We start from the raw sequence: 13,874 nt of genomic DNA, 5'->3' as shown, positions 1-13,874 counted from the left end.
CAAACTGAACCAATGTTACTGGTAAGACAAATGGCCTGTTTTCATGGGCAAGTCAATTTCGGGAGAGGAAAAAGGGGAGGCGGGGAGAAACAAGGAGACTTCATAGATGTAACAACCAAAAGAGATGGACCTTCTTTGATTGGATCTTACTTTGGGTAAATAACATGTAGAGTGTAGTTGCTGACAGGTCGTGAAAGGTAAATGTGTACAGGCTCTGAGAAATGTGTCCCATGTCCTCTGGGGTGAGAACTGGTAGTGGAATACTGGCTACTTACAGGAAACTAGATCAGGGACAGGACACAGAAGTTGCTGTGTTTATGATGTATTTTAAGCAGCAAAAAAAAAAAAAAAAAATGCTCTGAGGTCATGCCACTATCTGAGTTTGGAGCAAACTTGAATTATACGTTGTAGTAAACTCTCAGTCTAGAAACTAGTATTCTCCTTGAAAGGGAATTACCAACCTAGCTATTCATTCGCCTTCATGTGCTACATCAGGTGTCTTCAGATTTTCTGTTTCATGTGTTCACCTCCAGTGAGATCGGAGGAAAAGAAAGCATTCTGGAAAACAGGGGTTTGGGGGGTGGGGGGAAGGGTGGTGGGGTTCTGGCCTCACAGAGCAAACTTTGCCTATTTTTTTTTTTCAAGCTCTGGCTTGAACTCAGGGCCTCTCGCTCACGCTGTACGGTTTCACTCAGGGCTGGCATTCTACCGTTTGAGCTGCATCTCCACTTCCAAATTTTTGCTGGCTAATTAAGAGGTTGAGACTCTCAGAGATTTTCCTGCCTACACTGGCTTCAAACTGCCATCTTCCAGCTCTCAGTCTCCTGAGTAGCCGGGATTACAGGCCTGTAGTCCTGTTAACGTCCCTCATTTTAACGAAGTCATCCATATATGTGTTCACACTAAGTTGTTAAGGGAGCTGTATTCTGTTAATAAATTAATAATGAGAATAAATGAATGAATAAATGAGAAGTGGTAAACCATACCCAGCAAAATCAAGATTTAAGGAGTTCATATAATGAGGTATAAGGGCTACAAAAAAAAATGTGTTCATGAGAAGAAGAAATGATTGTAAAGTGGTGTACAGTTTTCACTAAGACTGACCATCTGTTCCCATTAAGGCAAGAACAGTTGGAATGTGCATTCAACAAACTGGACGATGAAGTGACTTACATAACGATTTTCCAGGATACAACTTTGCCTGTGGATAACCAGGGATCATTCTTTCATCCCGAGCTCTGAGGTTTTCAAGTTCATGTTTGATAATGAACTGACATTCTGCCATCGTAAGGAAATCATCATTGTTATCTACAAATGAAACAAAATGTTCTAGTTATTTCCTCAGCACCTGTCAAGTTAAAGCAGTAATAGCCCCCTGAAGATTATAGAAATGATATAATTAACCATTGGTATAAGAGGAGTAACCAAAGTAACTTAGGAACTTAGGCCTGGTGCGCATGGCTCATGCCTGTAATCCTACCTACTCAAAGAAGGCTGAGATCTAAGGATCACAGTTTAAAGCCAGCCTGGGCAGGAAAGTCTGTGAGACTCTTATTTCCAATTAACCACTAGAAGGCCAGAAGTGGATCTGTGGCTCAAAGTGACAGAAAGCTAGCCTTGAGCAGAAAAGGTCAGAGAGAGTGTCTAGGCCCTGAGTTCAAGGCCCATGACCAACCAAACAACAAATAAAAATCAACCAATTAGATAAGGGTCTAAATAATTAAATATCACATAATACAGTCAAACATTCCAACAACAAACACTTGCTTGATCTCACTTAGTACTGACAAGCACCAGGCACTGGGTCTCTGATGCTTTTGCTCATCAGCTGGTGCTTGACCACCACTTGTCTCCAACCCCTCAAGTCTATTTCCCATTGCTCTCTACTGCATTTTCTAGATCTTGAATTTAAAAACATAATTTTAAAAAACTGCTCACCTCTATCATTTAAATTTTTATTAACTTGGAGGTGATGAATTCAAATTAATAATTTTTACCTAAAGCAGAAACATTTAAGTTGACTTTGGTAGGAAAATCTCCTTCCAGCTCTCATGTTTGATTTTATTCCATTCCTGAGTTGAACATAAACTAGCTAGGCACTGGTGGTTTACTCCTATAATCCTAGCTACTAAGAAGGCTGAGATCTGAGGATCCCAGTTCAAAGCTAGCCCAGGCAGAAAAGTCTGTGAGACTCTTATCTCCAATAAACCACCAGAAAACTGGAAGTGGTGCTGTGGCTCAAGTGGTAGAGTGCTAAGCCTTGAGCTGAAGAGCTCAGGGACAGCGCCCAGACCCAGAGTTCAAGACCCAACGACCAACCAGAAAAAAGGAAGTAGTAGTAGCTGTGAAAAGAAAAGTCACTTTGGGACAGGCGAACTTGCCCCTGTTCGGTTCATTAGTCACTGAGGTATACAAGTCCAGAGTGAAGAAGTCTGATCAAGACCAATCATGCCTACTAATTCTGAAAGCCCTGAAGGGCGGCTAGGATGGAAGCAAGCATCCACCATGACACAGCTACCCCAGCTTTCCCGGTGCCTTCTAGAACGGAACCCACTACCCTCACACATCCAGTTAGAGCCAGGAAATGAGGTTTGTAGGACACCGAACTACTATTGTGTTTCTTACTAATATCAAATCAGTGAATATTCATCATTATACAAATTAGAATAGAGTAATACACATCGAGCTGGGTGTACCAGGGACTCATGCCTGTCGTCCTAGCTACTCAGGAGGCTGGGATCTGAGAACTGCAATTCAAAGCTAGTCTAGTCAGAAAAACACATGAGACTCTTAGCTCCAAGTAACAACCGAAGAGCTGGAAATGGAGCTGTGGCTCAAGTGGTAGAGTGCCAGCCTTGAACAAAATGCTAAATATGAGTGCCCAGGCCCTGAGTTCAAGTCCCAGTACTGGCGCATGTGCATGCGTGGACACACGCATACAAAATATAAACAGTTAACACGTGTCTTGCCTAATTTGTGTTCTTCTATTCCACAAGTGGCCAAGTATGGCCAATGGGCCCAAATCTGGCCTGCCATCTGGTTTAATAAAGTTTTATTGGGACAGAATCTTGTTCGCTTACTTAGCTAAGGTGACATATAGCTTTCCTTTTTGCTTTAAGTAGCAGTGGTATCACCCAGAAGCCGTATGATACCAAAAGCCTAAAATGATTACTAGTTGCCTCTTTTCCTGAAAATGCTGAACCCTGATCAAAAGCTTTGTTATAGCAAATGGGATCCTGAGGGGGGAGGGCCATGGGGCGGTTACCGTGGAAGCCTTTGAAGTTGTGCCGGGTTCCATACGTGAAGGCCCGCATGGCGTTGTCATTACATTCCTTGACCAGGCCCACGGCCTCGGCCCCCAGCAGCAGCCTGATGGTGGAGGCGCCAATGAGATACAAATTCTGGTTTTCCAGGGTTTCTTTCTCATATTTGTTTAACAGTGGTCGAAACAACAGCTGGGCACCTGCCAAAACGAAAGAGGGAGTGTCAATTTAGAAAGACATGCAAAACCTGAGGAAAGTCACGGGTTTGCTAAGCAAATGCAATGTTTCATCAAAAATTACAGTGGCAGGGGATGGGAAGGTGGCTCAGTGGTAGAGCGCTTGCCTTGCATGCATGAGGCCCTGGGTTCGATTCCTCAGCACCACATAAGCAGAAAAAGCCGGAAGGGGCGGTGTGGCTCAAGTAGCAGAGTGCTAGACTTGAGCTGAAGAGCTGAGGGACAGCGCCCAGGCCCAGAGTTCATGCCCACAACCTACAAAATAATTACAGTGGCTGGGAATGTGGCTTAGTGGTGGTAGAGTGCTTACCTAGCATGCATGAAGCCCTAGGTTTGATTCCTCATTACCACATACATGCAAAAAGCCGGAAGTGGCACTGTGGCTCAGAGTGGTAGAGTGCTAGCCTTGAGCAAAAGAAGCTATGATGCCCAGGCCTTGAGTTCCAGCCTGGCACCAGTGGCTGACACCTGTCATCCTAGCTACTCAGGAAACAGATCTGAGGATCATGGTTCAAAGCCAACCTGGGCAGGAAAGTTGATGAGACTCTTATCTCCAATTAACCACCCGAAAACCAGAAAAGCGATGTGGCTCAAGCAGTAGAACACTCACTTTAAGCTGAAGAGCTCAGGGACAGCTTCCAGGCCCAGAGTTCAAGCCCATGACCCCCCTCCCTCCCAAAAAAATTGTATAACTATTATAATTATAGCAATTTGAACTTATCACCCCCAACTTATTAAACATGCAACGGGAAGAGGGAACAGTTCTTTAGCATAAATGTAAGATCTAGAAAATGCATTAGTGAGTGACAGGTTATACCTGTAATCCAACCCTACTCAAGAGGCTGAGATGTGAGGATCACTGTTCTAGGCCAGCCCAGGCAGAAAAGTCCCCATGAGACTCTTATCTCCAATTAACCACTCAGAAACCAGAAGTGGCCACTATGGCTCAAGTGGTAGAGCACTAGCCTTGAGCACAAAGAAACTGAGGGACAGCACTCAGGCCCTGAGTTCAAGCCCCACAACTGACCTCCCCCCCCAAAAAAATGTATGGAAATGTCACAACACTCCTGTACAATTTTTTTTGTAAAAGAAAAAAAAATTGAAAAGGCCTAAGGTGTAGTTCAAGGTGCTGTTTTGTGTAATTTTACAAAACACTCATGGCTGTAAAACACCCTCTAGCTACTCGACCTGCCCTAGGTTCTTCTGAGATTCAGGAGTATACCAACCAAGCCAGGGGACCAGCGGCTCATGGTCCTAGTTACTGGGTGATCTGAGACTGAGATCTGAGGATTGCAGTCCAAAGCCAGCCCAGGTAGGAAAGTCTGTTGAGAGACTTACCTCCAATGAACCACCAGAAAACCGCAAGTGGAATTGTGGCTCATGTGGTTGAGCGATTGCTTTGAACAAAAAAAAAGAGGCACAGCTCCCAGATCCTGAGTTCAAGCCCAATACTGGCTTTAAAAAAAAAAAAAAAAAAGGGGTGGGGTGCGGTGGGAAGGTGGCTCAGTGGTAGAGCGCTTTCTTTGCATGCATGAGGCCCTGGGTTCGGTTCCTCAGCACCACAAAAGCAGAAAAAGCCAGAAGTGGCGCTGTGGCTCAAGCGGTAGAGCACTCGCCTTGAGCTGAAGAGCTGAGGGACAGCGCCCAGGCCCAGAGTTCAGGCCCCACGACCAACATAAAAAAATAAATAAAAATAACATTAAAAAGGGGGGAAGGGGACACCAAGCCTAGTTGTCCTGAGTCATTCCTGCCATTCCAGAGAGCAGGGTAAAGCGTCCACCCACCCTGTTTTCCTCATGGACGGTAGCAGGTCTCTGATTCACAGTGGTCCCTTGTCGACACAAGCAGAGCGGGACTTGGCTCTGAGCTAGGCTGTCACCCGAATTTCTCCCTACCCAGCTGCCATGTTTGTAAGCAGAGGCCTATTCCTCCCTCGGCTCTGGGACTGACATGGAGACCACTGGGGGCCACACACCTGGGCCCCGACAGTACCCCAAGTCCCGCACCAGGCACAGGGTTCCGAGCTGACAGGTGAGTGGGGATTTTCCCCGCGATGTTGTCCTCAATAGATAATAGAGTCAGGCAGTACACGTGTGGGCATACACAGGCCTGTGTAAATGCACGGTGGGTCCTGAGTGTGAATCATCGTCGGTTCGCTCACCTCCGTCTTTCTTTTTAGTGATGATTCTGTTTTTCAACCACTCTTTAGTCTCTTCTTTGACATCCTGAGCGAGTTCGATGACCACCAGAGGTGTGAAGGAACTCTCAGAAGTATCCAGAGCTGATAAAGTGACTCTCATCTTTGGTAAGCTTGCTGTGTGTGTGGTAAAACAAAAGATAAAAGTGGGTTTGCCTTAAAGAAATACGCTGTGGCCGGGCGCCGGTGGCTCATGCCTGTAATCCTTAGCTTCTCAGAAGGCTGAGATCTTAGGACTGCAGCTTGAAAGCCAGTCTGGTTAGCAAAATCCATGAGACTCTTTTATCTCCACCAAACGACTCAGTGGAGCTGTGGATAGAGTGGTAAAGTGCTAGCCTTGAGCACGAAGAGGCTCAGGGACAGTGCCCAAGGTCCTGAGTTCAAGCCCCAGGGACCAGCAGTAAAAGAATTAAAAGATACACCGTGGAATGACTTGCGTTTTCTCTTGGAAATATCTCATTGGAGAAATGGAGGGAAGGTGAGAGAGAAGGAAGGAGGGGAGGAGGGGAGGAGGAGAGAAGGACAAGTGGGAAGGAGGAAAAGAAGGAAGGGAGGAAGGGAAGAAGGGAGGAAGGGAGGGAGGGAGTCAGGAAAGGAGGGAGGGAGTCATCAACTGGTAATAAGAGGAGATCTACTATAGAGCACAAAGCGCAGCCTAGAGGTTCAGGAGACCCGTTAGGAAGTCCTTACAGTAATCTGGCCAGAGTGGAAGGAGCCAGATGCTGGGTACGGAACTAACTTCTAGGCTCAGATCACTGCAGGAAGGAAAGTTAACATGCATGAAAACGAGTAACAGAAACAAGCACATACTAAACCCCAATAAATGAAGTTAGCTGAACAAAAATTTAAAAAGGAATTATAATTATTATTCCCAAGAACTGGAGACTGGGGCAAGCCTAGAAATCCCACTCAAGGGGGTAGAAAAGAGGACAGTTCAAGGTCAGCCTGGGCAAACGCTGAGCAAGACACCCAGGTGTGGCGGAGCACACATAAGGACGAGGTAAAAGTGCAAGGCTCTCTGAAAAATAACCAAGAGGAAAACCAAAACAGAAAAATCTTAAACCAGGCTTTGCTCGTTCACACCTGCAATCCTAGCTAGTCGGGGAGACAGATCAGGAGGATCAAAGTTCCAAGTCAGCTGGACAGAACAAGATCTGTGAGGCTCTCATCTCCAAATCATAACCAGCAAAAAGCCATCCTGGAAGCGTGGTTCAAGTGGTAGAGTGCCCAGTGGGGGCAAGAAGGCTGAGCAAAAGCCTAAGGCTTTGAGCTGAAGCCATAGTACTGTCCCCTTTCCCCACACTGCCCTAAGGAGAAAAAAAAAAGCCAGCGCAAAAAGGCTCAAGGTGTAGCACACAAACAGTACAGCCTTCCTAGTAAAGTGCAAAGCCCTGAATTCAAAACCCAGTACTACCGAGAAAACAGAAAATCTTAAAAGAGCACTCCAAACATCAAAGACAAGAATGCAGCAGTAGTTAGACTGCAAGAAGAGGCCTTTGCAGGGAAAAACCAAGGGGAGTTCTTGTGTCCTTAAATGAGATTGTATCTTCCGGGTTCCAAGAGGAACCAAAGATGCCACAATAGGTCTGGGAAGACATCCACCTGCTTTGCTCTGCCACACAATGGTGCAGCAAAGTTCCTCTTCATCCTTCCCATTCTCCTATGGCCACTGCAGCTACACCTGGGATTCCTCCCCGTGGATCCTCCCACCCGTGGATCCTCCCACCTGATCCCATGCTCCTCCATCTCTCTCTGGTCCTGGGGGTGTGGCGGCCACCGCAGGCAGGTGGCCAGCTCTACACGATCTCGGAGCCAGGGCCAGGCAACCTTACTCAACCAAGCGCGAGAGCGAATGAAGAAGCCACTGTCCTAAGGCTCACATTACGAAATGAGACTCTTCTTCTAAGACGCAGAGGCTTAAATCTCCTGGAGACAGTCCAATTCGTTGCAGTTTTCCCCACCGAGTAAAAAAGTCTTGAGTTACCACAAAGCGCTCGCTGAAGATGTGCGGTGTCGAGCATTCCAAATACAATGACAGAATGAAAACTGTATGACGGAACTGGTTGGCTTCAGCCAACATCACACGTTTTGGAAAAAAAAAACAACTAAAATAGAGCCGGGGTGCTGGTGGCTCTGTCATCCGAGCCGCTCGGGAGGCTGAGATCTAGAGGATCAAGGTTCAAAGCCAGCCTAGGTAGGAAAAGTCCATGAGACTCTTTTATCTTTGAGACACGACCAAAAGAGCCTTTTGAAGTGGAGCTCTGACTCAAGTGGTAGAGCGCCAGCTTGGAGCCAAAGCAGCTCAGAGACAGGGTCCTGAGGTGGGGGGGAGTAACACAGCAGTCAAACAAATTGTAAAAAAACAAACAAAACCACTCAGCCGCCAAAAGAGGAAGTCTCAAGCCGCAATCACAGCAACTGAATACAGCAGATACGGGGACTCACAAGAGACCCACCCAGACCATCTGTAATCTGTAGATTGAGTTTGGCAACCTAGTTGGGGACTGAGCAAAGGTCACTGCCAGGAGAGGTCACTGAATTGGGGGCTTCTGCTGTAACGTGGGTCCCCACTGTACCACCCCCAAAGGTGCCTGTGTTAAAGGCTTGGTCCCAGGTGGTGGAGGTGGGAGGCGGGGCTGAGCAGCAGGTGTGGCAGGTGATGGGGGGAGGGGAGGGGGTCCACTGGAGGTAAAGTTGTGGACTTGCCTAACCAGGTTGGCCTCAAACCTCGATCCTCAGATCTCAGCCTCTTGAGTAGCTAGGATGATAGGTGTGAGCCACCAGCGCCCGGCTCGAATCTCCATTTTTAAGATTATTTCGGGGGGGGGGGGGCGGGGAAGGAGGGAGGGAGGAAGGGAGAGAGTAGGGGGCAGAGAGAAGAATGGTATCTGGAGAGACTCATGGCCTGTTTGTGGTTTGTGATTTCTCCATCTGATTCTTTCCCCTTGATGCCCCCTACCCTGGCAAAAATTCCAGCTGTCCTCAGAAATCCTTCCCCACCCTCTTCTCTGGGGCACAAATTTATGCATTGTATTTTGGGGGGGGGGGGGTCAGTCGTGGGGCCTGAACTCTGGGCCTGGGCGCTGTCCCTGAGCTCTTCAGCTCAAGGCCAGCACTCTACCACTTGAGCCACAGCACCACTTCCGGCTTTCTGGTGGTTCACTGGAGATCAGAGTCTAATGGACTTTCCTTGCCCAGGCTGGCTTTGAACTGCGATCCTCAGATCTCAGCCTCCTGAGTAGCTAGGATGACAGTCGGTGGCGCCCGACTTGGACTGTATTCTTGCTTGCTGGTGTGGAACCAAGTAGTTCGTGAACACTTCTCCAGGCCATGTTTTCCTCCCTCCCCAGGGGGCCCTGGCAGGAAGGGAACAGAAAAGCCTGGCTTCCTAATTCACATCTGAATATTATAAACTGAATATGAGAACTCTAGAAGAGGTGTACCTAGTGATCCATGACACACAGAAAAGAGGCTTGTTGTATTAGTCAGCTCTGCAGCACTGTGACAGAATAACCAGGGGCAGTTAACTTGTAAAGAAGAAAGGTTTCAGCCCAGCCCATACTTACTATTTGAAAAATAGGAAATCGCACCACAGAAAAATGAACCACCGAATCTGAAGTCCAAGCAATCCCAGGCTCTCCGCGTGGCCTCTCTCCTGGAGCTCGGGAAACTCTCTCAGGTCTCTCCAACACTCATGCCCAATCGCTACACTTCTGCCTTCTCCCTACGCAGTCTCCCGCTCCAACTGCTTGCTTTTTCTCATCCCTTCAGGGGTGCGCTTGCTGGTCGGGAGTACTTGTATTCTAACCCAGCGATTCTCAGTGAGCACAGGTAATCTGCAGACTTTGGACTTACTTATTCTTCCTGGCTTCATACTTCCTGTTTTCAAGACTCCACAAAGTACAATGGTGAACCGATTCACGCACACCACCGCTGAGGAAGTGGCCGCCACTGTCCATGTGTGTGTCACGTGTGCATGCCAACCTTCCAATCGTGAAAATCTTAGTCGGGCAGCCAGCCACATCCTTAGTCTACTAGAACGTAGTCTCAAAAGGAATACCAAGCGCAGTAAACATTTACCATGTTTTTAAGATAAAAGCAGGATATTCAACAAAATATATGAGCCAGGTGCCTGTGGCTCACACCTGTAATCCCAGCTACTTAGGAGGCTGGGATCTGAGGATTGGGGTAGGGCGCTAGCCTGGGCAGGAAAGTCCCTGTGCGACTCTTTTACCTGCAATGAACCACCAAAAAGCCACAAATGGAGCTGTGACTCACATGGTAGAGCACCAGCCTTGAGTGAAATCCGTGAAGGACAGTATTGGGGCCCTGAGTTCAAGAAAATTATATATCTATCTATATATATATATGCAAATAAAGTGTCTACCCCAGGGGATTGCCTGAGATGCAGGCAAACCTTAGAATGGAAAAATGACTACGGGGCCAGCCCAGCAGCCCTACCCGCCTCTTCCCTGCTGAGCTCCAACAAGCTAACCCAGCGTCTCTGGTCTCAAGACTTAGCTCCTTCTGGCTGAAATAGTGGTTGCTGAGTAGAAATGTTCCAGGTATGGACAGGTGGCCCGGATTGAGGGAGTTCCTCAGAAACAGACCTTTTCCGTTTAAAAACTTGCACAGGTTGGTCACACATCCAACAATATCACCGATCATCCCTTCTGTAACTCCTTGATTTGGGAAATGGTAAGTTAATGATCTATAAATGTCCCTATGTAATTTACTCAGTCTGCCACTGATACAAGAAAGAAAAACATCCTCATTAGATACAGTGGCTACTGCCTAGAATCCCACCTATGTGGGAGGCTGGAATCAGGAGGACTATAGTTTGAGGTCAGCCTGGGCAAAAAGTTCACAAGACTCCATCTCAACCAGCAAGCAAAAAAAAAGCTGGGCACCATCAGGTCATCCAGTTATCCCAGCTTTGTGGGAGGGGGTCAATGGAGTCTAGATGGGATCCTAGACAGTAACCAGAAAAACAAAACAAAAACTGGTGACATGGGAATATGGTATGGGGATTTAGCAGGCCAATACTAATGTTATTTTCCGGGTTTCAACCCTTTTACCACGGTTACATAGGATGTTAACATCTGGAGAAGTTGAGTACTCTGTGTGCTATTTTTCCAACATACATAGCTAAAAATGATTTTGAAATCTTTTTTTTAGTATCTTTTCCAGCCAGGTACAGTAAGTGACTCACATCTGTAATCCTAGCTACTCAGAAGGCTGAGATCTAGAGAACTGTGGTTAGAAGCTGGATAGGGGAGAGGGGGATGGATGGATGGAGAGAGAGAGAGAGAGAGAGAGAGAGAGAGAGAGAGAGAGAGAGAGGGAGGGAGGGAGGGAGGGAGGGAGGGAGGGAGGGAGGGAGGATGCAGAAAAGTCCATGAGAGACTCCATCTGCAGTCAACCACTACAAAGACAGGCTGGAGGTATGGTTCAAGTGGTAGAGCGCCTGCTGGGAGCAAGCCAGGTAGGAGGAGGGAACATACACATTGCCACACCAGAAAAAAGAGAAGAAAAAAAAAAAAGATCAGCTGCCCAGGTGGGGCTTAGCTCCTTTGTGAGAGTACTCCCTTCCATCCCTCCACCCCCCACCCCTCCACAGCCCCACCCCAAGCTCTCCACACACCCCCCCCCCCCACAGCACACACCTTTGACCCCAGAGGACATACACCTTCCACCCCCACCCTCCCACCTCTCCACCCTTCCACCCCCCACCCTTCACCCCCCACCCCTCCATCCCTCCTACTCCCCCATCCCCTACCCCTCCACCTCCCACCCCTCCACCCCCCCCCCACCCCAAGCTCTCCACAGACACCCCCCCACATGCACCTGTGACCCCGGAGGGCCAGGGGGCCCCCCTCCACCCCCTCACCCTCCACCCCTCCATCCCTCCACTCACCTCCCATCCCCCTCACCCCCCACCTCCCACTCCTCCATCCCGCACCCTTCCACACTCCCACCCCCCATCCCCAGCCCTCCACTCCCCCACCCCTCCACCCTACACCCCTGCACCCCCCAAACCCGCACCCCCTCCACTCCCCACCCCCACCTTCCCACTCCCTGACCCCTGCCCCTGCATCCCACCCCTCCATCCCTCCACTCCCCACCCCTCCACCCCGCACCCCTCCACCCCTGCACCCCCAAACCCCACCCCCTCCACTCCCCACCCCTCCACCCCGCACCCCTCCACCCCTGCACCCCCAAACCCCACCCCCTCCACTCCCCACCCCCACCTTCCCACTCCCTGACCCCTCCCCCTGCATCCCACCCCTCCATCCCTCCACTCCCCACCCCTCCACCCTGCACTCCTCCACCCTACACCCCAAACCCCCAAACCCCACCCCCTCCACTCCCCACCCCCACCCCCTGACCCCTGACCCTTCCTCCTACACTCCATCCCTCCATCCCTCCACTCCCCACCCCTCCACCCCGCACCCCTCCACCCTACACCCCTGCACCCCCAAACCCCACCCCCTCCACTCCCCACCCCTCACCCCTGACCCCTGACCCTTCCCCCTGCACCCCACCCCTCCACCCCTCTACTCCCCACCCCCCACCTCCTGACCCCTCCCCCTGCACCCCTCTGCCCTCCACTCCCCACCCCTCCACCCTGCACCCCTCCACCCTATACCCTTGCACCCCCCAAACCCCACCCCTCCACTCCCCACCCCTCACCCCTGGCCCCTGACCCTTCCTCCTGCACTCCTCCACTCTCCACCCCTCCACCCCTGCACCCCTCCACCCTACACCCCTGCACCCCCAAACCCCACCCCCTCCACTCCCCACCCCTCCACCCCTGCACCCTCCAAACCCTACCCCCTCCACTCCCCACCCCCACCCCTTGACCCCTCCCCCTGCACCCCTCCACCCTCCATCCCTCCACTCCCCACCCCTCCACCCCGCACCCCTCCACCCCTGCACCCCCCAAACCCCACCCCCTCCACTCCCCACCCCTCCACCCCGTACCCCCCAAACCCCACCCCCTCCACTCCCCACCCCCACCCCCTGACCCCTCCCCCTGCACCCCTCCCCTCCACCCCGCACCCCAAGCTCTCCACACACACGCACACACACACACACGCACACACGCACACACACACACGCACACACAGACACACACACACACACGCACACACGCACACACACACACACGCACACACAGACACACACACACACGCACACGCACACACACACACACACACGCACACACACGCACACACACACGCACACACACGCACACGCACACACACACGCACACGCACACGCACGCACACACACACACACGCACACGCACCGCACCTCTGGCCCCGGAGGGCTCCCGCCCCACTCCCCCCTCGCCGCGATCACGCCGGGAAGGGAAGGGCGCGGCCGGGAGGACTGCCCGGAGGCGTCTCCCCGCCAAACCCGAGGCCGGCGGCGTCCCGGGCCCGCGGCCCGCCCCTCCCGCTCACCGGCGCCGCGGGCTCCACGTCGTCCGCGCCGTCCGCGAGGGGCGCGGGGCGAGGGCCGGGGAAGGCCGGGAAGCCGGGGAGACGCGCAGGCCAGGCGACCGGCTCCGGCCCGGGCCTCTCACGGCGAGCGGGGCGTGGCGCGCGTGGCGCGCAGGGGCGGAGCCCCGAGGGCCGTCACTCCGGGCAGAGGCGGGACCACGGTGGGAAAGGCGAGTTTCCATTGGTCTGTCTTACGGGACAGGGGCGGGACAAGTCCGGCGTGGGGGCGGAGCCTCGGGAGCTGTCACTCCAGGTGGAGCCGGGCCGAGTTCCCATTGGTCTGTCTTACGGGGGCAGAGGCGGGACAAGTCCGGATGGGGGGGGGTAGAGGAAACAAAAACAGGAGGCGGGTCTAACTGGGCGGCCGCCTGAGAAGGGCGTGGCGCCGATGGGGAGAGCCAATGGGGAGAGCGGGTGGGTGGGGAAATGGGCGGGACCTCGCTTTATTGGTAACGAAGGGAAAGGGGCGGGGCCGGAAGGAGAGAGGCGGGCTTAGCAGGGGCTGGTCTGTCACTCAGAGCAGGTGTGTGGAGGAATGTACTTCTTCAGAGTCCTTTTCCATCCTCCTCCTAGATCCAAACTCGATTCTCGGGTCACTTTGAAGGGTGTTAAGAACAAGCCCTACTTTATTTTATTTTATCTTATTTATTTTTGTAAAATCAAAACCTGG

General features: G+C 51.3%; 1 protein-coding gene across 2 annotated transcripts in view; it reads right to left on the bottom strand.

The window, feature by feature from the left end:
• Ano10 (anoctamin 10) overlaps positions 1-13,260 on the bottom strand; it is a 48,598-nt gene extending 35,338 nt beyond the window's left edge. For both annotated transcript variants that reach the window (XM_042665943.1, XM_042665945.1), the window contains exons 1-4: positions 13,166-13,260; positions 5,661-5,813; positions 3,266-3,463; positions 1,174-1,308 (exon numbers count right to left, since the gene is read on the bottom strand). In XM_042665943.1, coding sequence (XP_042521877.1) covers positions 1,174-1,308; positions 3,266-3,463; positions 5,661-5,799 — 472 coding nt within the window. In that variant the 5' untranslated portion in view covers positions 5,800-5,813; positions 13,166-13,260. The remainder of the gene's footprint in view (positions 1-1,173; positions 1,309-3,265; positions 3,464-5,660; positions 5,814-13,165) is intronic.
• Between the last annotated feature and the right edge of the window lie 614 nt (positions 13,261-13,874).

The sequence above is a fragment of the Dipodomys spectabilis genome, unplaced genomic scaffold (assembly GCF_019054845.1).
Source record: "Dipodomys spectabilis isolate Male_0828 unplaced genomic scaffold, ASM1905484v1 ptg000360l, whole genome shotgun sequence".
NCBI classification, from domain to species: Eukaryota; Metazoa; Chordata; class Mammalia; order Rodentia; family Heteromyidae; genus Dipodomys; species Dipodomys spectabilis.
Note: the sequence above shows the minus strand (reverse complement) of the source record. Positions and strands in the feature narration are given on the sequence as shown.